The following is a 24,636-nucleotide window of genomic DNA, read 5'->3' as shown; positions in this document are numbered from 1 at the left end:
ATTCCTTATGCTTGTCTTGAATAATTTGAGAAGTACTTCTCACCATTCTACCATACACTTTGAGATATCTTATTCATTTATTAGAAAGAAAATAATAAATCATCTTTTGGTAATTTTGAATTCATACTTAATTTTTTTCTTCTTTGAGCTAGACTATCAAAAAATAAATTTGTTGTTGGTAAAGTCTTCAAATTGTGACCAAATGATTTTTGGGCCAATATTCAGATTTCACATTCAAACACTAAAATGCTGGCATGGCAAGATGTGAGCAATGACTGATCAGAAGAATGCTATTCTGAGAGGCAGAGCAAGCCCTTGAGTTGCCCTCCTTTGTTTTGCATTGATCTTTCAGTCTCTGCATTATGAGGTGGCTTGGCTGGTATGTGAGAAGGAGCGGGGGGAAAGGTTGCATGTGGACTTAGGGCAACAGATATTTACTGGCAAGATTTAAGCATTTCAACATTTTAATAATTGGAATGGTTGAATCAGTACATATTATCTGAACATCAGCCCTGTCAAGTTAACTGAGCACATAATTTTAATTATCTTACTCCTAAAATCCTATTGAAATCCCCTAAAAAGTATATCTGAAAGATAAAAAGCAGATGGGAACAAATTAAAGAATGGAGTAGAGAAAAACATGACCCAAAACACACACGATAGGAGGTTGCCAGAGAGGTAAGAGCTGTCCTTTCACGAGAGCTGGAAAGAGCTCTATTGAAATAGAGCTACGTCCCAAGAAGACCAAACAGAGAGAGTGAAGAAAAGAAAATAATAAAAGCAATTTATTGCTTTTGCTAGAGAAAGTTTCTTCTAGGATAAAGAAATATCTAAGGCTTCAAATCCAAAGTGTCTTCCAACTGAAAAGAAGACAAATGAAAAAAATTAGACACTAAATTTAGCAGAGTATAAAAAAATAATTTTAAAAGCTCCCAAGAACAGGGGTCAGAGAAATCTAGCTTAAGACGAAAGAATGAACATCATACTAGCGTCAAACTTCTCATCAGTATGCTTTGTCATAGAAGGCAACGGAGAAATGCTTTTATTTATTTATGTATTTATTTTTGCAGCCCACGGGAGAAATGCTTTTAAAGTCTGAGGATTTCTTTTTGAACCAGAATTCTAAATCTAGTTAAAATTAAAGTATAACTGAAATCCTATTAAAACCTTCAAAGCTAATTGAAAATTAAAATATATTATAAAATATACATATATATTTTATTATATAGCAGGGAATAGCCATGAATCGGTAGAATCAGGCAAGCCAGATCTAAGGAGGGAAATTGAGGAAATGCTCAGGAAAGAGAGGTTGCACTTTGACCAGATGTTGGAGCAGATGAGGGTGAACCTCTGGGCTGTCCCTGCAGGGCCCAATCCCAGCCTGCGGACAGCCAGACACTGCTGGAGTATGGCCAGCCTCCTACCTGTACTTACAAGACTTGCTCAGGTTACTTAAGCTGTGTCCTGAACTAAAAAAAGGATGGTTTAAATCAGATCATTTTACAGATAGTTTCAGTCCCAATATTTTGTGTCTCTTATCACAGTTTAATGATTTGGTGGTAAGGGAAATGTGAGAAAATACAACATTCTTGGTTTGCAAATTTTTCTATCCCTTGAATTCAATAACCAACGTCCTACAGTTAGAGAAGGCAGCTGTTTCCAGAAGACAATTCAAGTCAAACTTATTTCCATGAATGGTCACACTCACATGCCACAAAATTAACATGTATAGTGCCTGCAACTTTGATAAGATAACCACCTTGATGCATAAAAAGATCCATTCAGAATCATATTTACTTAATGTAACTATGAACATTCTTACATAAACTCATTAAAATATTTCTATATTTAAAGGAAATTCACACTTATTTAGCAAACATATGTTTATTGACTATATATTATGTTCTAAGTATGGTGGAAGGTCCATGCTGGAGGTATAAAGATGAGCAAGAAGGGACATTATCCTGAGAAACACAGTTTTTTGGGGAAAATAAATATACACAACAGATCAGTAGAATGCAGAAATAATGTGATATTCAGAATGAACATAGTGGTTCCCAAAAAGGCAGAGGCCACATGGAAATGCACCCATAATCATTTTTGTTTAAAACTCTTGGGCCAGCAGCAGTGGATCACACCTGTAGTCTCAGCTACTCAGGAGGCTGAGGCAGAAGGATCGCTTGAGCCCATGACTTTGAGGTTGCAGTGAGCTATGGGTGTGCCACCACTATACTCCAGGCTGGGTGACAGAGTGAGAGTCTGTCTCTAAAAAATAAAAAAAGAAATGATCTTCGCCTTGAGTATATGACTTCATCTCTTTATGTCTCAGTTTCCTCATTTATAAAGTAGAAGTAATAATATTACCTTACCTCATAGTGTTATTTTTGAAGATGAAATGAGTTAGTACTATTAATGCAGTCCCAGGCACAAAATGAGTGTTTCATAAATTTAGATATAATCATTATTAGATTTAAATTGTTTCATCTTAAGGTTAATGAAATAATTATGGGACATATACATCTTGTAATTTGTTTCTACAACAGGGAAAGAGTTGTTGATGTCTGGAACTAGTTCTCAATGGTAACAAGGAGGAATTAGATGAATATATTTTTAGTCATATCATTTGCAAATAATATTTTAACTTTCTATTTTTAATTTCTATATCTATTTTTTCTCTCATCTAGTTGTATTAACTAGTATTTCTAAAACAATATTTATATGTTGTGAAAATATTGGAACATCTTATCTTTATCTGGATCCTAAAGAGAATGCTTCTAACGTTTCATATCTAAGTATGTGTTGAACTTTGGTGATAAATATATTTTTTATCATATTAATGAAGAAAACAATAAAATAGATCTTAAGTAATATCCAAGGACCTTCATTCTAATGCTCAGTATTAACATGATTTGGTGTCTTAGTTCATAATCTCTTGAGTGATAATGTGATGGACTTAACTAAGCCTATTGATGAGTTTCCTGGAATCCTGTGTCCAACTCTAATTTGATCATCTATGGCCATGGAGGTTATTGTGTAATAACAACAAAGGCACTATATGCTTGTATAATCAGAAAGCCATGATCAGCACATCTGGGATAGTCATATTTAAGATTAACAAATGTTCATCTCTTATCTTTTCTCTCCTTTGTGAAGTTCCACATACCTACTACACATTCAAAAGAAACTTCATAGTTAGAATTGTTTTAGAGGTTTTGGCATCATTTATAGCAAAATAATGTTTTGCTTGCCCACAGAATGAATTTCAATGATTTTTAATTTACCTTTGAGTTTTGATCACTTTCATTATCTATAATTTAATTTAGCAACAGTGCAAGTCTATAGGATATTTATTGAATAGAACTATTATCCAACTCTTTCCTTTAATTTTTTCTATGTTTGTCCTCTATACTCTAAAAATAGGGAGCATTGTATCCTTTTTTAAATCTGCCACAGGCTGATCTGTTGAGTATAGTTAAATGATAGCATGAAACTTTATTTATTGATTGTTATCACGCTACTAATCTACTCATTGCCTTCCAATTTGCCAAGCCCAATCCTCCTGTTAATTATGGAAATTAATCCTTCTATTAAAAAGAGGTTTCCACACTCCTGTCTACTTGTTGCATGTCCAAACATGCTTGAAGACCAATCAAAAGTGCTTTCTACTCAAAAAATAAGGTCTCCTTTAACTCCTTTTTATAATCCCTCAGGTTATGAGTGAGAAGACAATGTTATAGGAAAGACCAGCACCAAGAACTAGTCTTGTACTGGTAATTGGTCCTCTGTTCACAGAACTTAGCACCCCCAACACTTTTTTTGGCCTCCATAAAGTAATTTAAAATATGTTGTTCATATTACCCTCAAAATTATTTTCCTTGAGGCAAATAATATATATAATACAATTTTTTCCTTAGCCATTCCCAACGCAAGTACTTATACATAATTAATACTAAAAATTTATTTGAAAAGAATTAAAAGCCTCATTGGAAACCAATGAGAAAAAAGTACTTTGATAATCTTAATTCAATAAACATAAGAAAAAAGAAAAAGGTTTATACCCCACTACTCAACTACAATTTAGTTTCTTTATACAAAATACCCTAGACATGCATTCCAAAATGACTTTCACTGAATGAAGAGTGTAAAATATTCCAGAAAGCAAAATATAAAATTGTAGTATGCAGCGTTTATCCTCTTTGTAACATACTTTTTTTGCCTTATTATCATAGAATTTTTGACACTGAAATATCTGAGGAGATGAGAAACACTGTTGAGAAAAGTAGTGGAAATGAATTATACACTATTGTCAAGTGATAAAAGTCGGTGTTGAAATGACAATTGCTAGTGATAATTGATTATTCTTTTGCAGAGTTTCCATTTGCTAAGGACCATTGTCCCAGGCTTTCTGTGGTAGATTTTTTTCACTTGCAAAATTTCTGGGTAACATGTGTAGTTACTACCAGCTCCCAAGGCTGAATTATTGTCCCCACAATATTGTGGATGGAAATTCCAAGGTTCTGCCCAGCCATGAAGCAAGAGAGGCTTATCTGCTGCTCCTAAAACTCCTGGAAGGTACAAACATTAAGACACAGCAAGGAATAGTTACAGAAAGAGCAGCAAATAAACAGACCCTTTGGTAGTGTCATCTCACCTGGACTGTGTCTGTTATGGGCTGAATTGTGTCACTCAACATTCATATGTTGAATTTCTAACCCCTATACTCCAGTCTTTAAAATGAAGTCATTAGGGTGGGTCCTAATCCAACATGACTGGTGTCCCTATAAGAAGAGGAGTTCAGGACACAGAAACACACAGAGAGAAGCATGTGAGGGCACAGAAAGAAGACAGCCATCTGCAAGTCAGGGAGAGAGGGCCTCAAGAGAAACCAACCCGGATGACAACTTGATCTTGCACTTCCAGCTGCTAGAATCATGAGAAAATAAATCTGTGTTGTTTTAAGCCACCCAGTCTGTGATATTTTGTTAAGGCTGCCCTAATAAACTAATACAGTGTTGCAAAAGACTCTTAAACAAGGGCCACTTGTAGATAAATGAGAGTTGAGCATAAAAGAAAAGATGATTTGAAATTTCACATCCGAAAATGAGATTTGGGTTCATCAAATTGGGAAATACATGTGGCAAGGATGTGTATAAAACATTGAGTCAGGGGACATGTGTAAACCACTTTATTATTTATTATTTAATGCAGTAAATATCTTTTGGAGCATTTAATGGTTTAACCATCCTGTGACTTTTTTCCTGGCTAATTTGAGAAAGTAATATATTTCCCTAATTTTGAAATGTTTTATTTATTTCTTATATTTAAAATCATTGTAAATTCATAATTTTGAAAATATCCTTAATTTTCTCAACCTAGTGCTAACACTTATTCTGCAAATAAACTAATGGTTGATGAGTTATCCTTTAAAACTTCCCCACTTAAAATAAGTTTTATGGCTTTCCTAAACCAAGGATAAAATAAAGCATAAATCAAAGGATTCATGGCTGAGTTATAATAAGCACACCAACAACAAATTTCATAGATATAGGCAGGGGTTATGAAGCCCATAAAAGCATCAATTAGTGTCTCGATTGTATATGGTAACCATGAAATCATAAATGCTACCACTGTCACCCCCAGAGTTTTAGCTGCTTTTCTCTCCCTCTTGGCCACTCTGGCTTTGTAACTCTCTGAGGATGATTCTGCTTTGCTACTAGTAGCTTCAATTTTTATAGCTTGTTTTTTCACTATAAGAAAAATCTTACTGTAAAGAGTTATCATGACAAGGGTAGGGATGAAGAATAACAGAAAATCTATCAAAACCCAGTCTTGATTGACAGCAATTTGACAGCCACCTACACAGCTGAGAGCACTTACTAAGTCCTCCAGCCCATCGTCGCTGGCACCTGTGTAGAACACAGCACTGCTGTACACGAGGGGCAGGATCCAGGAGATGCTGATGCAAATGCCTGACACCGACACCGTGAACTTGGTAGGATAGACCAGAGGGTCAGTAACAGCAATGTACCTGTCGATGGAGATGAAGCACAAGTGGAAGAGAGAGGAGTAACAAAATGTCACATCACAGCAACTGTGAAGGGTACAAAATTTGGCTCCAAAGTACCAGCAGCTCTCCACGGACCTGACCATGCTGAAGGGCATCACGGTCACACCCACTAAAAAGTCAGCACAGGCCAGAGAGGCGACGAGAAAGTTGGCTGGAGAGTGCAGCTGCTTGAAATGAAGAACTGAAGTCATCACCAAGAGGTTTCCAAACACAGCCAGCGAAGACCCAAAGCCAAACACCGTGTACAGAATCACCCGAGACCCAGGCGAATAGGAAGTTTTCAGACAAGATCCGTTCACATTCTCATAGCAAAGCTGCACAACAGGTTGGGAAAAATTGCCGGTCATGGTTCTGCTGTCCGATGCTTGCTGTTTCTGTCCTTCCTTGTGGTAGGGAATGATACTTTTGAATTCTGAAATTTAAAAAAAAAAAATCAAACTGCATATCTGAGTAACTGCTTTCAAATATTGTGTTCTATATTCTTTTTCAATTTTAATTATAAAGAAAAAAGAAATTCAAAAACTCAAAAATCATTCTGTCTTCAATCACATAACTATTTCTATGTCTAAACCTCATAGCTAACCCCAAGCAAATCTACTATTAATTTTCGCTAGCCCAGAAATCACATTATCTGAATAATTGAAGAAATTTAATTTACATACCTTGTTCTTTACACCCATGAAGCTCTTACTTGCAAAAGATAATCACATAATATAATTATATATTTGAGAACTCACCTTTTAATAGGCTTTTACCCCTAAGATGTTTTAGGAAGCCAGCCAATCAACCTCACCCATTATAAATTCTTCACAAGGAATCCCTACAGTGTAAGGTGTGAATCATGAAAGAAACCTACTTTTGATAAATATAATTAAAAAGTTCTTCTACAAAATATGTTTCTCTATGATGTACTACTTTGTAGAAATAATTATAATTTCTATAACCAAGAGATTTGTTTAAGTTCAACTGTCCTGAAATAGCCTAGGCCAGGATTTGACAATAATATCACCTATTCTTTATTGATATGATAAGTCTGTTTACATAATTTGCGTGGCCTAGCAAAATAAAAAACGCAGACTTCAAAGATATGAGAAAAAATTGTCATTAAAGGTACTGAAGTATGCTGACTCGGGAAAGGGGGGGTGGGGAAAAAATATGAAACTATTGTTTTTAACTTGCACTGTTCACTTAATAATTTATCATGAATATTTCCCATATTATTTCATATCATTGTACAAGAAATAATGTATACATTATGAGGACATACTGTATCTAACAAGATATACTGTTAGACTCTTTGATTCTGTAAAATTAAATAAAAAAAAAAAATAAAAATAAAAATAAATAAATAAATAAAAAAAACAAAAAAAAAGATTAGTCATGGGTTGATAATTGTTGAGCTGGTTGAGTTGATGAGTCCATGGGGGTTAATTATAATATTCTGGCTACCTTTGTACATGTCTGCAACTTACCAAAATTAAATTTTTAAAAATTCAGAAGATCACATGGCATTATTTACGTAGGATACCATAAAAAATGTATAACCTAGATCTAATGATGAGGAAACACCAGATCAACTCAAAATGAGGGACATCTTACAAAACAACTGGCCTGTATTTTTCAAAAAACGTCAGTGTCATGAAGGACAAAGAATGACTGAGGAACCACTCCAGAATAAATATGCCAAAGAAACAAAAAAAAAAAAAAAAAGGTACTGAAGTAGAAGGCTTTTTCTTTTCTTTTATGGTTTCTCTTGATCTGCCATGATGTTTGATATTTGCTATGTAATGTCCCACCCCTTTGGGCGCAGAGATATTAGCACGGCAAGTATATGCACATGAGCCACCCACTGCCGAGTTCCCCCTCCTGCCAGCCACTGAACTAATATGACACGGCCAGGGTTGGGTAAAGGAAACTGAGCTAGGCATCTCACGGGCCTGTCACCGCCACCACAGGCAGACAGGTGCCGCCCCCCCACCCCCAAGGGATTGCAAACTTCATACCAGAAAGCACTTGATGCTTGAATTAGAGATGGTGAGAGGCTTGGCCCTGCCTAGTAGCGCTTGAAGTGTGCTATGGCCCTACCAGCCCGGGATGGGGACAACAGCCTATGCTTTGCCCTGACACTGTAGGAGGGCGTGCCTGACTGCAACTCTCCCTGTGCTGCATCCAGCCCTCTGCAGGGGTGGAAGGAGGATGGCAGTGGTCACTGGTCAGGGTCGGGAGGGACAGGTTGGACAGGGGCCAAAGGTGCCAGAGGGCAGGGAGAAGGGATGAGGTGTAATGCAGGATTGCAGATGATTTGAGGTTCCAAGCACCCAGCACATGCTCCATTGTCCCTTCACTTAACAAAATACAAACTGAAAGATGAAATTATGAAGAAATTCAAGATAACAACTACAGGCATGAAACTCCAATAGCAGGGCTCTGTGCCACTGCTCCAGTCACAAGCCGTTAGAACTACCTGCCTATTTCATTTCAGATTTTAAATTACCTCTCTGTAACCTCAGCTCAATGATGAAGCAAAGACTGCTCCACGTGGAGGTAACTGCAAAACTTCCCAACTGGCAGGTGTGGTGGCTGAAAACGACAGCCTTTCCTGACACAGAGCTCTGCCCTTGCAGTATTAACAGGAACTTAGAGAATTAGGGAGGGAGATTAAGGACTGAAGCTCCATCAGAAGGATTTCAGGTCTGGGAAAAGTAGCTATCTTTGATTCTATACAGCATCTATTAAGTAGGAAGTGATAAAGACTTTTGTCCTTCACAATAGCATATGAAGGACTTGAAAACATAAATATGATCTGCCATTTAGGATGAAGATATTAAAAATATGTTGGAATAAATGTAGGAGAACATAAAGGTGTGACATGAAAACAATTGTTCAGCTGATCATCTGCCAAATTCTTCTTGGTAATGCTACCTTACCTTCTCTTTAAATTCTCAAACCTAACTTGATCTCACCCCACCCTTATTCAGTAATCTTACCTCCCTATTTTCTGAAATATGAAATACACGATTTACAGACCAAAAGGATGTAAGGGCTCAGGGGTGCATGATGGACGCAGGAGTCAAGATGATTCCCAGGTTTTTAACTTGCCAACAAGTAAGACACGGTGTACAGGAGAAAGAGCACATTTGGGAGGTAAAGATGATGAGTTAGGTTTGGACTGGTCAGAGGGACATAAAACTGGAGTTCTTCAGTGGGGAGTTTGGCCTATAAATTTTCAGCTCAGGAAAGAAATTCTGCCAGAGACAATCATTTGGGATTCCTCACATTCTGGTATTTTTGAAATCATAGAAGTAAATGTAATTGCCTGGTGCACAATAGCCAAAGTGCCTAGGATGTATCAGATACTTAGTATTTGTTGATGGATTAGAGTGTGCACAGCAAAAACGGAAGGAACCAGAGGAGTGCCAGCCTCAAAGTTATTCCTGCAAAAGAAAGCATAGCCAGAAATACAGATGGAAAACAGGAAAAAGTGGTTCCGTAGACACCACGGATGAAAGAAGTTCAGGAAGAAGGGCATAACCAGGAGTGTCTGGTGGTATAGATGTGTCAATTTAAATCAAGACTGAGAATTGTTTGCTGGCATTAACTAATAGACTGATGATGAGCATGATTGAACTTCTTCTGGTGGAATGTTGGAGACAGAACCTAGATGGCAGTGAATTGAGAATGAACGGGAATGGGGGGTGGGAAAGCAAGTGAGATCATTAACAATGACTGATATTGCTCAACCGTAAAGAGGAAGAGAGATAACATAATAAATAGCAAGAGACAAGGATTCAGAGAACATCGTGTTGCTAATTTTGTTTTGTTTTGATTTTATTTATTTGTTATTGTATTCCGGATGTTAAATAAAAACTAACGAAGAGATGAGACCAAAGATTGGGCTCTAACTGAAAAAGTTTTACTGCCAAGCAGGGAACCAATCAAGCACAGATTTAGACTCAGAAAAACTGGATTCAAAGGAGTAGAAATAGGGCAGATTTCTTAAAGCCAAAAGACCATGAACTGCCTCTATCCTACGTTAGGAAAGTAAATTCTGTGAGTGCTGCTGAGTGGCCAGTGATACCCAGGCTCATTGGTTAGGTAAGCACCTGACACACTCAAGGTGTCTGCAGAATGCATGGGGTCACCTGCTTTGGGATTATGGCATTGTATTGGTTTCCTATTGCTGCTGCAATAAATTACCAAAAATGTAGTGGCTTATTGCAACACAGATTTCTTATCTTATAGTCTTACAGGACTGGAATTCTGGAGGTTAGAAATTTGAAATGAGGTTCACTGAACTAAAATCAAGATACAGGCAGTGCTGCATTCCTTCTGGAGACTAGGGGAGAATCTGTTTCCTGCCTTTTCACACTTCTTAGTATTCCTTAGCTTGTTGTCCCTTCCTCCATCTGTAAAACCAGCAGCTTAGCATCTTCAAATCTCTTTCTGACCCTGACAGCGACTCTCTTCTCTCTCGAGTACATTTCTAATGACTTGTGATTACAATGAGCCCACATGATAATCTCCCCATCTTGAGATTTTTTTATTTAATCACATCTGCAAAGTCCCTTTTGCCACATACAGTCACATACTCACAGGTTCCAGGGATTTGCATGTGAACACATGGGGGAGGGAGCATTTTCTGCCTACCATGAGCATACACCTGCTTCTGCTGCCGACACCAAGTGCAGTCTGTGGATGAGAGACACTGCTGCCGCCATCTCTGTGAGATACCTGTCTCCGGATTTCTGCATCCCGTGAGATACAGAAGTTAGAAGTTAGAAAGTTATAAAGAAGAGCACCTTTTGTCAGGATAGATAGAAACCAAAACCTCCAAGTATTTACCTTTTAAGACCAAAGACCTAGTTCTAGTAAAAAAGTAGATCAGAAAATATATGCAATCGCATAAAACAGGTTTTTCCTCATCCACCTTTACTTCCCAGACAAGACAAAGATTTCATTAGGACTTTCTGCCAAGATGCCTCAATTAGTTCATTCATCAACCCCTGTGCACCAAATGTATAGAAGAGCAGGCATATAAAAAAGAAGAAAATATAAAGTTCAAAGATAAGATAATCTCAGTGTGTGATAAAAGAAACAAGCGCAACATGTGAGCAGAGCAGAAAATGAGGACCTATTGGTTTTCAGGTTCAGAAACAACAATGGAACCCAGGACTTTGATTACTTTAAAGAGATCTAAAAATGCCCCAGGCAGACAGGAAACAAGACATGTTCGCCCCTTAAAGTTAGGGGCTGGAATGAGGCTTCTCACTGTACAGCACGTACAGCACATGTGAAAGGATGCTAAAGCAATGTGACTTTGCCCCAATTCCACCTAGGACTTTGGCTTTTGGAAAGCAGTTAGTCTAGGGATCTATAAGGACACAGACATAGATTCACAACCAGGAACTGGGCTGAGCTGCCCAGTGGCTGATTTCCTGGATCTGTGTTTTTTCCAATATGACAGCAGAATAGGAACCCAAAGCACCATTGTAGAGCAAGATTGTGTTTTGGGAACCTTCAGGGATGGATGGAGACAACTTCAAAACTACCGGGCGCTAATAAATGTGTAAAAAAAAAAAAAACCTATCAAACTTATGCAGCAAATATCTTTTCCTACCATATGGTTTAAACTTTCAGTCTTTATGTTGACTTTTGGTAAACAAGTTTTTTTATTTTAATGTGGTTGAATTTATCAATAATTTCTATACTTTTAGTGCTTTTGTGTCTTATTATATTTCATTTTAGGTACTTTCTATTTGTACTGCTTATTCTATATTTCTGATGGCTTCAATCCCTGAAACTTTCCATAGTTATGGAGCACTAATTTTCACCTGCTTACTCTGATAAGTAAAAGCTGTCTGAATGGAAGCTGCTCATGATCAGATTTTTATGGTTTTTAACCTGTTTCCTCATAGGCTAGTAATCTTTGTTATCCTGTTAGACATTAGTATATTTTTAGTAAATTTTTTCATGTGCAAAATGTTTTAGTGTGACAGTTTGTCTGAACCACTTAGTCCTAAGCTCAAAACAACTTTGTGCTTCTGCAATAAACTTAACTTGATCACAATATTTTATCTTTTAAGATATATTGCAGGATTCAGTTTTGATACATTTTGCTTAAAATTTTGGAATGTATGTTTATGAGTGCTATAAACCAATTAACTTTCTTGTTAAAAAAAAAAAAAAAAAAAAAACAACTACCAGGCACTAAATGTGTGCTTTGGGTGGGGGGTAAATAAAAGAAAAATAAAAACAAAAACTAAAAAAACCCACCCATTCAAAATAAAAAAGCACAACAAAAACCCAAATGACATGAAGCAATATAATGCTAAAATACAGCGAATAAAATCAACTACCAAAACATAAAACTTTCCAAAAGAAATTAATTTTATAGAATAGTTTGACAAAGCACAACTTCTTAGCTGTTTCCATACACATCTCCTGCTCAAATGAAGAGTTCTTTGTAGATGATGATCAGAAGGTCTTCAGTGAAGCTTGAGAGCTACATTTTTAAGAAGCACCTGCAGGTGATTCAGATGCTAATAACAGCAAACGATATTACGAGAGGTAAACTTTCTTTTGCGTTTGATATTAGAATATTAAATTCAGTGCAAAATGCATGGTAGGCCATACATAAACATTTATTGGGTTAGGATCCAGTGTATGATCTATAACTTCATTTTCCTTTTTTGGAAGGCAGCTATGCACACCACTATACCACCAACGCCATTTTCCTTTTTTGTATTATTTACTGTCTTTGGTCTAAATCACCCACTAATACATCTCCTGATTGTTTTTTCTATTTCTTGTTATTAATTGTAGCCAGAAATGAGTCAGGAACAAGGAAAGAAGAAGAGATTTGCTCTCATGAGAAGCTCAGTGAGAAAATGGCAGCCATTGATTGCTGAAGCTCAGGTAAACTCTACTCCCAGCCTCACCAGGTAATGGAGAGGATAAGCCTTTGAATCACCATGGAATGTGTGGACACCTCCATACCCAGAGCCTGTCTCCTTCTGAAAAATAATTTATTCGTACCTGGGTTTGAGTCTATGCTGTCCAATCTTTTTCACTTATTGTACATGGTAACATAAGTACCTCACAACTGGTGGGGATTTGGAGTATCAGTACAAGACACCTGTGAAAATGATACATTTGCTTTATATTATATAATTATTACTATTGACTAAAACATCCAACCATGATGTTCCCCTCAGCTTAACACAGGTTTCTTCCTGACTCTAGGACCCTGACACCCCCCCCCCTTTTCTCAGAGAATTTATTTTAGGAAATTTTTATTTATAAATTCCTTCTCTGCCCCTTGGAGATTTAAGTCTTTTAAAAAAGTTTCTTGCCAGTTTTACAACCCAGGAATGTCTTCCTCAAGGACCTGGGAGCAATCCCTTTGAAATGCGATCATCAAGGAAGACAGATTCCCTGTCTCCCAGTTTCTGTAGGAGGGTCGTAGCCTAATCTGGAGAGGTCATTTCTGCAATTTAGAAGACTGTCAGGAAGATATAAGAAAATTCACTTTTCCTTTTGGTAAGGCCAATTAGCAAACACAGGTGGCCTACAACTTCCCCTCCCTTAACTCTCAGAATCTCTCCAGCCCTTTGTTTCAGTGGAGTTGAGTTCAGACTGAGTTCTGGCCTCTCTCCCCTATGGCATGCAATAGTCTTGAATAAAGTCTTCCTTGACTTTAACTGTGGTGCAATTTTTTGCTTTGGCATAATAAAAATATAGCACAGTGTTCGTCAGTTGGACTACTGCATGTAACAAACAACCACAAATTCTCAATCACATGTAACATTAAGCATTTATTTCTCACCTATCTAAGGTTCATGTGAGTTGACCCTACTTCAAGCTGGGACAACTGGGGGAGAGGAGGTGGGGGCTCTGGTTAATAGTAAAGTAATGCTTCATGTATCTCGTATTCTCCTTGGATCTGTGGGCTACCCATGCATGTTCTCATGGCAATGCATAGGTTCAAGAGAAGAAACAGAAACAAGACCTCAGAAGGCCTGGGCTCAGAACAGGCACACTGTCTCTTCTGCTCTCACCCTGCCTCCTGTGGGTAGAACCGCAAAGTTACACAGCAAAGGTCATGATTACAGTGAGGGGTGAAGAATTAAGTATTTTCTATTTTAGAAGATCAAATAAAGAAGAAGGTAGCAATTGTTTTTTTAAATATAAAAGACCAGTGTTAGACTACTAAGTAACTGATGGGTGAAAATAAAGAAGAATTGATCATTCATTTATTTAAAAATATCTTTATGAACTTAATGAGTATACAACACTGTGCTAGATATGGAAATAATGTGGACAAAACTTATCAGTAAATAAAAAGTACTTAGTAAACATCAAATTACTTGATTTATAAAGCATAGGAATATATCTAAAAGTGGAAAATATCTAAAAATTATTGCTGACATACTGTAACAGACTTAATTTTTAAAACAGAATACATTTTCTGTTTGTCAAAGGGCATATCTGTTGCTTTTAATGCTCACTTCAAAACAATGTGATTTTTAAATTAATATTACTAGTATATTTCTGTTTTTTTCAAATACACAAACAATGCTGAAATGTCATTCTTTAAGACTGACCTTTAAACGGGTTGCAATGTGTTCAAATGAAGAGTGAAAACATAACTGAGTGTTATAACTGAAGAAAATAAACACAGTATCTTAAAAGCTTGTAAACACATGAAGAGTTCATGACATCCAGTTAAGTATTAATTACATCAGTAATAAATGAAGAAACTCTGTTGGAGTAATACACAGTTATATTGGTAGCTCTCTGAGAGGCCCTAGGTGTTAACAGTGGCCTATTCTGTCTTTATGATGTGTTATTGATGGAGTATTCATAGCCCTACCAATAGATAACTGACAAAGTTGCTCTAATCCTGACCAACACTGGGACTAACTACAGCAATTGTTCTAATAACTTCCTATGCATGAGCACTCCATTTCAATATTTAAAAAAAAATACACAGAGCTTCACATAATATAGCAGTTATCCTTTTAATATCAGCTAATGGAGGAAAAAACATGTAGACAAAAGCTATTATGAATTCAGCAATGCTTATAAATGTGTACTTTATTAATAAAAATAAGCATATATTTTTAATAATAGTACATACATATGAGGGACACAGTATTTATATAGCTACCACCTGGGGCATAAGTGGATTAATTACTTCTTTGAAATAGTTCTGCAACCTTCCATTGGCTGAAGCAGACAGTTTGGAGCCAAAGCTCACCAGGATTAAGAGACCAAGCTCAGCAATGTGTTCCAAGGTTGGATTTTACTTTGCAGACAGTCTTGTAGAGTGAAGCCTACTTCCATCCTCTGTCTGTCTTGTTTCAAATATAACCATGGCTCTCCAGCAACTTAGTAGGCAGCTGGCAAAGAAGTTTATAGCTTATTTGTATAAATAAATGAGGAGAGAGGAGTGGTGTTGCACTAATAGTCTAGTTAGTTTGGGGGAAAATAAACAAGTAATTTTTGATCGAAAGACTTTCTTTATGCAGGGCTACAAGAAGAGTGGAAAAACAAGAAAGAGTAGATTAAAAGTGTATTTTCCACTGTGATGTGAGTAAGAGCTTGAAATCATCACTGGATACCACTTAGTTTTGTAAACAGTTCATCTAAAGATTATACTCTAATAGTACAAGTGAAGGGTGGTATATATTTGTAAAGTCTCCCAAACTGTTTTCCTTATTTTTTATGAGTATCAAGGTAAGTTCACACTTGCAATTGAGGAATGGAACACACATTTCCATGAAGACACTACTGACTCCCAAGCTGTGAGCTCCTTCTTAAGGAATGAGAATAAAAGGCCTTAATTGTGAGCATTTGAAAGGTGGTCAATAAACCCGTTCCTCGACTGTTTGGCCTGAAACACAAACAGATACTCTGCTACAAAGATTTTCATATTTCTTTTGTCTTCTTTTACATTTAACCTTTTTCGCCTCCTAATTACTCTCAGCTCTGTTTGAAAAGTATTAACAGACAAATGAGACAGCTTAATCTTCTATAAAGTATTTCCAAACTGGTTCATCTATTAAATATATAACACACAATTTTATGTAACTTTTTACTTATTTACCTTTTCTTTTCATTTCACAAAACAAACATATTACAGAATAGCCTGAAAATCAGCTACGTAAACAAAGATTTAAGGCAGATTCCAGGACTTGAGAAGGCAAACCACCCTATTATTACTTTTTTTTCAAATTTTTGCTGTATCTTGCAAAACTGAAAACATAATTAAAATGAATTAAAACTTATGTTGATTGAGAAATATATGTCAGATGAGAAAACTAAAGCTATTCCTTAAGTGTATAATACAAATTTGGGTATTTGCTATTTTGAAATAATCCTTAATTAGATTTGGATCACTCAGCTTTATACATTTGCAATGCCAAATACAGTGTCTGGTATAAAGTAAGAACTTAAAAGTAAAAAAATGTTAATTTGAATTGGCTTTTTAAAGTAAAATTCTTAATTTACCTCAAATTACTAAAAAAGTACAGAAACCATCTTTTTGTTCACATTCTTATTCTACAATAAATTATGTCTCCAAAAGTAAGAAAGATGTAGTATATAATCATATAATCACCAAATATGTTCTTTGTAAACACACTGTTTGTAAAAGGGAGGGGAAGAATTACTGGGTTGAAAAAACAAGAGGTCAAGTGTTTTTCAGATGATCTCAGTCACTAGAAAGTTTCACATTCCAGCTCTCTATAATGTCTTTTTAGATTCAAAAAGTTTCAAGAATTGATCTCGTGTTTACATCTCAAGCAAGATATACTTTAAAGAAGATTTTTATCTCCAAAGAACCTAACTTACAAGTTAGCAGGATCTTTATTTTCCCTTCTGTGTGTTTTGGACAAGACAACACTGATCATGAGTGTGGGAGAAACTACAAAGCTTCAAATTATTTGAAGAAACAAGTAAAAATATCAGAGGAGAAAGTAGAGAATCAGAAAACTATAAGAGAATACAAGAAAAGAAGGAATCAGCAAATCTTACTCACTTATAAATTCTAAAAAGTACCCAAATTTATGAAGACAATAAATGCTTTAGAACAACTGTTGAATGTAATGTCCTCCTACTTGGCAAATACTACTCTTTCTTCTCCAGATTCAAGTGTTTATTTTTGCACTTGAACTTAAGTCCAAGTTAGTTTTGAAATCCCTGAAGTAATCTTTTTAATCTGTATCTACTTCTTCAGAAAATAAATTAATTGTTGATGAATCACTCCTTAAGACTTTGCCGCTTACAATAAGTTTTATTGCCTTCCGAAACCATGGGTAAAAGAAAGCATATATCAAGGGGTTCATAGCTGAATTATAATAAACACACCACACTAAAATCTCATAAACATAAGGAGGAGTTATGAAGTTCATATAAGCATCAATCACAGCATCAATAATGTACGGTAGCCAGGAGACAAGAAATGCTGCCATAGCAATACCCAAGGTTTTGGCAGCCTTTCTCTCTCTTTTTGCTACTCTTTCCTTGTAGCTCTCTGAGGAGGACTGTGCCTGGCTGGCTGTGCTTTCTATCTTCCTAGCCTGATGCTTAGCCACCAAAAATATCTTCCCGTATATAAACACCATGGCAACAGTGGGTACAAAGAATAGAAGAAAACAAAGTAGAACCCAATTTTGATTCAATGGAGCCTGGCAGCCTCCTACACAGGTGAGAGCAACTACTAATTCCTCAATTCCTTCTTCATTGGCCCCTGTATAAAAGATAGAAAAGCTATATGTGACCGAAAAAAACCAAGAGAGAACAATGCATATTCCCGAAACCGACACAGTAAACTTGGTTGGATAGGTCAGAGGATCAGTAACAGCGATGTATCTGTCGATTGAGATAAAGCACAGATGAAATAAAGAAGCAAAACAGAAGGATGTATCAAAACACGTGTGGAATTTACAGTAACTCTCCCCAAAGTACCAGCAGCTCTCCACAGACCTCACTGTGCTGAAGGGCATCACGGTGACGCCCACCAGGAAGTCGGCACAGGCCAGGGACGCGATCAGAAAGTTTGTAGGTGTGTGCAGCTGTCTGAAGTGAAGGATAGCAATGATGACCAGTAAGTTCCCAAACACTGCCAGCACAGCCCCCAAGCCGAGGACAGCATACAGGATTGCTCGGGGACCCGGCAAGTAAGGGGTTTTAATGCAGGATCCATTCACGTTCTCATAACAGAGCTCCACGGTGTCCGCTTGGGAGAAATTGTTCACCATTGCCTTGTTGTTTGGATTAAAGTTCTCAAATTCTTGATTTCAGCAATTCTTATGAAGGAAATGGCAATTTTAAAGTCTTCTGGGGAAAAAAAATCTCTAGTTAAAATGATAAAAGTTTATGATTTTCTACCTCTTAATCTTTCCAAAAAGTATTCCCACATTTTTAATATATTAATATTTAGAGTGGGAATATGTTGCAGAAAGCCATTAAAAACATTGTCAAATATATTGCTAAATAAGTGGTTGCCAATACACTTAGTCCAATGATATCTATTGCATAATATAATCTGCTAATCACTAGAAAAACCCTTTTTTGTGTCTTACTTTACCTTTTGACAATATCATCTGTAACCACTTGAGTTAAGAAATAAATAGGCTACAAAAGGCTGAGTTTTATTTTCTAAGTTATCTCCCCAGAGTAGCTACTTAAGCAGTAATGACAAGCTATATTTCATTTTTTTCAAGAAGGAAGAAATAAATTACATCTCCTTTACAAATATAACTCCAAAATCCCTATAGTATTGAGTGTGAAGACCGAGGAAAAGTTTACTCATAATTGCTTCAAACTTACTTTATGAATACATTTTTCCTATTGCTTATATTTGCACAGTTTGTGGTTTTTTTTCTTTTTGTATTCATTCCTGGTTCAGACAGCTTGAGTTGATTTGGAGAACGCTTCTTATTAAATTGATACTAAAATAATCAGTGTGAAAGTATTTTTCAGACTAATAGTTTTAGGTGTCTAAAATCAATAAGAATTTGTTAAAATAAGCAATAACTCCCCTAGAACCTCACCTTCCCATTTTTAGAAAAACAGTATCATTTTAAACCTATCACAGAAGAGTAGGCAACAAATGGACTGAACTGGAGTGGTATTTTTAGGTAACCTGAGTCCCTGGAAGAATGGATTCATGCTAAGTCATCCAAGGTTCAAATAGAGACCAAGTTGGTTTGTCCACGTGTTTGAGTTTGTTCTTATGGTGAGGCTATGGTCTTAAGAGGGATTGCAGAGTTCACCTAACAACAGGGAAGAATTATTTTTTACTTGAATAAGTGCAACCTTGCATCTGGATCTTAATCTTTGAGCTAATAACTGGATTACTTTTATTGTCATTTACCCCATGCTATAGGTCTGGGCTCTGTTGAAAATACAGGATCCTAGAAACACATACGCATACACATATGTGTGTGCATTTTTTTAAAATCTATATAGCTACACTTTTAGGTAATAGGCTTCACAAGACTGTGAGTTTTAAATGGCATATCCATGGTATTTTCAGTGTTTTCAGGCTTCACTATTCTGTGAGTTTTAAATAAATTCATTTTTACTTTTATTTCCCAGTTCATACTTACTTGAGCTTTCACTGGTTTGATGGGACAAAATTAAATCTCTTCCTTCTCCTAGGACTCCCCAGATGGGTGCATCTATGTGCTCACAAATCAGTCTACCCAATAAAATCACATTTGACTTCCCATATTCTCCTCTTCTGCCCCAGATTTCCTGATAAGGCTCACCACATCTCTTGTTTTGTTCTCAAGATGGCTAAAGGAATTTCATTATTGACGCATAGTTGGTGCCCTGCCTGAGAGTTTAGAGTCTATGTAAAGGATGCTGTATCCCTAAGCTTTAAAAATCCTCACTTCACTAGTGCCCAAGTAATGCTGCTTTTGTGCAAAAGGAGAATGACACCTTTTCTCAGTTTTTATACTCAAGCCCTAAAAGAGCAGCCTTCAATCTCACAGAGTGTCTTAAAACTTACCATTTTGTAGAAGCCAAGACACTTGAGTAGCAATAAGCATGTCTAAGACCCACATCTTGGTGTTTAATACTTTTAATCAGTAAGAGGAACTAAGGTTTCTCAAAGAAATCATTCATTCCAGCATGGGATCAGTAAGGAGGTACAGGAAGAACCTGGAACACATTTTTACGCCAGAAATTAAGGAAGAGATTTTTTTTTAAATGTTGGAACAGTTCATAAGGGCAATGTTGTCAGCATGAATGGGTTCCTACTGCCCGAATCCAGGACAATTTGAGTTCTTAAATAATCAGGAAAAATAAAAAAAAAAAAAAAACAAGCCTTTGAAAAAATGGGAATCAAAGAGGCTGTATTAATTATATATAGATAGATCAATAGATCCATAGATAGAAAGACAGATAGATCGACAGATGAAAAAGGAGGGATGCCCTTCCTTACAATAGACTGCAAAGTGCCAACTGATACATATGGAGAGTGATGGATTTGGAACCATCACATTAATATTGGTTTTGGCAATGGATGATTCTTGGGGGAAGAGGAGAAAATTTTAATAAGAATCCAGTGGTATCTGCATAGTTAAAAGTGTTTTCCAGGGATTTCTTATTATTTGTAAAAGAAAAAACAGTAGCTATACAGTGGAGAAATCAAACAAGATCTTGACCAGATGATCAAAATTAGCATCACCGATGAAGGTCAGATGGCCAAATATGCCTCTGGGTAGGACACCCTGAGAAACACACAGTATACTGCATGCAGTATCCCAGTCAGGAATGCACAACATGGATCTAATCAGGAAGAAATTTCAGACAAACCCAAGGTGAGAAACATCCTATTTTTAAAAGGTAGAGGGTTTGGGAGGCAAGGTTATATTCTGTAAAAAATGTCAATGTCATAAAATGCTGAAGAACTTTTCCAGAATAAAGGGGACTAAATGGCAAGACAGTTAAAAGAAATATATGATCCTAGAATGGAGTACATTACTGGGTCAATTGACGAAATTGGAATAGGGATAGTAGTTGGCAAAGGTATCATATCAATGTTAAATTACTGAAATATGTAGGGCTCAACTCATTCTCAGATGTTCTGTCAGCACCACCATCTGTCAGCCTAGTGAATATCTGATGCACCATCGTGGTACCCACACAATTTTGCTTCTGATCCAGAGAGGTACTGTATGTTGACAGAGTGAAATAGTAGGCTGACACTGTGGGATGCGTGCTTGTATACTCAAAGACCCAGCATCAGCTCACCTTACGGACTGCTGGGATGGTCTATTGAAGACTTTAATGTAGTGCTAGTTGAAAACGTTTTTGGGGAGGGTAGGATATTATCCTAGGGAAGTGGTCTATGCTCTTACTAGCTAGCAGCACACAGCGCTTTTTATCCCGTTGCCAGACTGTGAGTCTTAAAAGTCAAGAGTAGAAATGGTGGTGATATTTCTCCTAAATACCCACTTGAAATTTTTGTCTTCCCATAATAACAACTGTGGTCTCTGAGGGGTTTAGAGATTTATCAACCAATGGAGGAATGCTTGCACATTAATATCAATAAATTCAACCAATAGTTTCATTGAATTTGGAGCTGAGATTGCCATGTGGCCATTTGGGTTTCTAATGTCACCGGGCAAATCATTATAAAAGGGGGTTAGGATATTTGCTGTGGCCCCAATAATCCTGGGTTGCTGCTATGCAGTGAATACAGTAAACTGTATGGCTGGTACCCATGAATGTTAAAGAAATGGTAAATGTTAAAGAACGGAATAACTTCATTACCCAATAAAGGTAGGATTCCTGAAGGCTCAATTTTCTCAGAAATGAAGCACCACCACTGATTAGAGAAATCTGACAGCTGAGCTGCTGATGGAAGATGGAAAAGATAGAGGGAAAGAAAAGACAACTTAAACTACAACCCCATGACCGATCATAGAAAAGAGGATTGTTCGTTTAACATAATTTTTACAATTTTCCAAATTTTTAAAATCATATAGTATGATGACTTTTATAACTTTATAATTTCTTTTACCTCCCTTGATTTTACTACTTTTTATAGGGTATATTAACAGATTGAGTATCCCTTATCCAAAATGTTTGGAACCAGAATGTTTTAGATTTCCAATTATTTTGAATTTTGGAATATTTGCACTATACTTGCTGGTAGAGCATCCATAATCTGAAAATTCAAAATCTGAAATGCCCCAATGAGCTCTTCCTTTGAGTGTCATGTCAGCACTCAGAAAGTTTTGGATTTGGGAGCATTTTGAGTTCATATTTTAACATTTGGGATGCCCAACATGTAGTGGTATTTAAGTGCATAATTTAGTCCGTAAAGTATTGAATATTGAGAGAGGATTGTAACTGAACTAAAGGAGCAATGTATGCCACCCAGAAATCATGAACTTGAAGCCAGAAGCAATAATTTGGAGAACTGAGTTGCCACTTGGGTAAGAAGTGCGTGTGTTATGGGTAATATAAGGGATTATTTATTACAAGAAGTGGAAGAGAAGCATGTTTAAATGTAAGTATGGAGAAAAAAAGGTGTGTGGATTGTAGGGGACATGCATTAATTTGAGTGCCCAATATTCAAATATTCTTCCTATTGGCAAGAAATACAAGAGAGGGGAAATTGGGCCCCGAATTATACTATCGGCCCCCTCTCTGCACCATTCCTCCCCAGTGTCTGCAGTGTTCATGCAAGTGCCACTCAGAATTGAGAGTGTGACGCAAGCACAGTGTCAGTGAGAGACTCTTCACAGCATTTGCAGTGACACCGTCCCACAGTCATGGTGACAGAGTTTAACTAAGATTGAAAGTTTGTGTGGTGGCTTTCTAAGTAGATCACTCGGTGGAATCTTCACTTGGTTCTTCTCTGAACCTGGTTCACTTGCCTTCCTGTAGATTTTGGAATCTTCCCTAAACCTTTCTAATGTGTTAAATTTTTGCCTAAAACAACCTGAAAATAGATTCAATGTTGTGGATAAGAAAGAATGAAAATTACAGGATGATTCCTTGCATTCTGGCCTAGATAATCTGGTTGGTGGAGGAGAAAGTTTGGGTAGAGGGTGAGGAGGGGAGAGGATTTCCAGTTGGGATGTGTGTTGAAGCCGAGATGACTTTGGACAATCAATGGAGATATGTCCAATAAATAAATGGATAGATATGTACAGAGCTCAAAAGACTAAAGAGATTTACTTGGGGGCCATCATCTTATATGTCATAATTAATCACCTGGAATGTTAAGGGAATGGTTATTTAGTATGAATCTACTGTGTGTCAGGCATCTACTAAATGTCACTATAAAATAATGAAACACACCAAGGTGTGGTGGCTCATTCCTGTAATCCCAGTACTTTGGGAAGCTGAGGTGAGAAGATCTCTTGAGGCCAGAGGTTCAAGACCAGCCTGGACAACATAGTGAGACCCCATCTCTACAAAAAATTTTTAAAAATTAGCCAGATGTGGTGGCGCCTGTCTGTAGTCCCAGCTACTCAAGAGGCTGAGGCAGGAAGATTGCTTGAGCCCAAGAATTTGAGGCTACAGTGAGTTATGATCATGCTACTGCACTCCAGCCTGGACAACAGAGTAGAGACTCTGTCTCTTAAAAAAAAATAGAAGAAATCAAAACAAAAAACCCCACTTTTTCTCAGGTCACATGCAAGTCAATTAACAACTTTACAATTCCATACTGTGATCTGAATAAAATTGTTCAAGATGTTGGATTTTTATTTTATAAAGCATGGGACAAGTTAGGTGTAATAATGTTTCTGAAATTTCCATTATTAGATTCTTTCTTGACCAAAATCTAATTGATAGAATATTCTCCATCACATATTTCAAATGATATAATGGGTTTTTTCAAGCAATTAAAAAAATTTCCACTTCTTGATCAGAAGATATCTTTAGTTAGGATAATTCCCCCGACTTAAAAAGTTTCCAAACACTTGTTTTGGTTTTAAGGGAATTTTATCCACGATTTAGAAATAATTTACCTAAAAAAAATATAAATTATGATGCTTGAAAATAAGACCCTCAAAAAATTAGGTAAAAGTATGAAAAGGATTGGGCCATATTACTCATTTCTTGGCATTTCTTTATTATTAAACTATTTCAAAGGTAATAGTTCCATTCTATTGTAGGTCCCTCTTATTTTTCCCATACTCTGCTGCCCCTTTGTGGCCAAACTAAGCAATGGTGGGCTGATCAAACTGAGAACTCAAAAGCTAAACAAGTAAATGCCCAGAGGGAAGTGTCTGTTTAAAATAAGCCCCACACCAAACACTTTAAAAGCATGCCAGTTAGGAGGCTATCCACTTTCTCCCTCCCAAGCCACCTCTTCATAAAAATCACTCAAAGAAAAACTTTTGAATTGTTATCTTCATTAGAATCCCATGAAATTCTCGTTTAAGATTTCTAGGTCCTACTCAGAAGTTACTCAGGAATAATCTCTAGGTCTGAAGTGAAACCCAAAATATGCTTTCTAAATCAAGCACCCCAAATGATTCTAGCATTCCACAGACCGCTTGATGAGAAACACTGCTACTTCCGGGAGACGT

The 24,636-nt window shown here is 36.6% G+C and overlaps 2 protein-coding genes across 2 annotated transcripts; both read right to left on the bottom strand.

Moving 5' to 3' along the window:
* Positions 1-5,350: 5,350 nt before the first annotated feature.
* LOC138395555 (trace amine-associated receptor 8) lies at positions 5,351-6,441 on the bottom strand. Its single transcript, XM_069488422.1, has one exon. It carries the CDS (start codon positions 6,412-6,414, stop codon positions 5,386-5,388), a length of 1,029 nt encoding a protein of 342 aa, XP_069344523.1. The 5' UTR covers positions 6,415-6,441; the 3' UTR covers positions 5,351-5,385.
* A 10,842-nt stretch (positions 6,442-17,283) lies between these two features.
* On the bottom strand, positions 17,284-18,343 carry TAAR9 (trace amine associated receptor 9). Its single transcript, XM_069488425.1, has one exon. It carries the CDS (start codon positions 18,328-18,330, stop codon positions 17,284-17,286), a length of 1,047 nt encoding a protein of 348 aa, XP_069344526.1. The 5' UTR covers positions 18,331-18,343.
* Positions 18,344-24,636: the final 6,293 nt, after the last annotated feature.

Source organism: Eulemur rufifrons, chromosome 15 (assembly GCF_041146395.1).
Source record: "Eulemur rufifrons isolate Redbay chromosome 15, OSU_ERuf_1, whole genome shotgun sequence".
NCBI lineage: Eukaryota > Metazoa > Chordata > Mammalia > Primates > Lemuridae > Eulemur > Eulemur rufifrons.
This window is presented reverse-complemented; position numbering and strand designations above follow the sequence as displayed.

Excerpts from the sequence above, each read along its gene's own strand:
- LOC138395555 (XM_069488422.1), bottom strand. The coding sequence starts at position 6,414 with ATGACCGGCAATTTTTCCCAACCTGTTGTGCAGCTTTGCTATGAGAAT.
- TAAR9 (XM_069488425.1), bottom strand. The coding sequence starts at position 18,330 with ATGGTGAACAATTTCTCCCAAGCGGACACCGTGGAGCTCTGTTATGAG.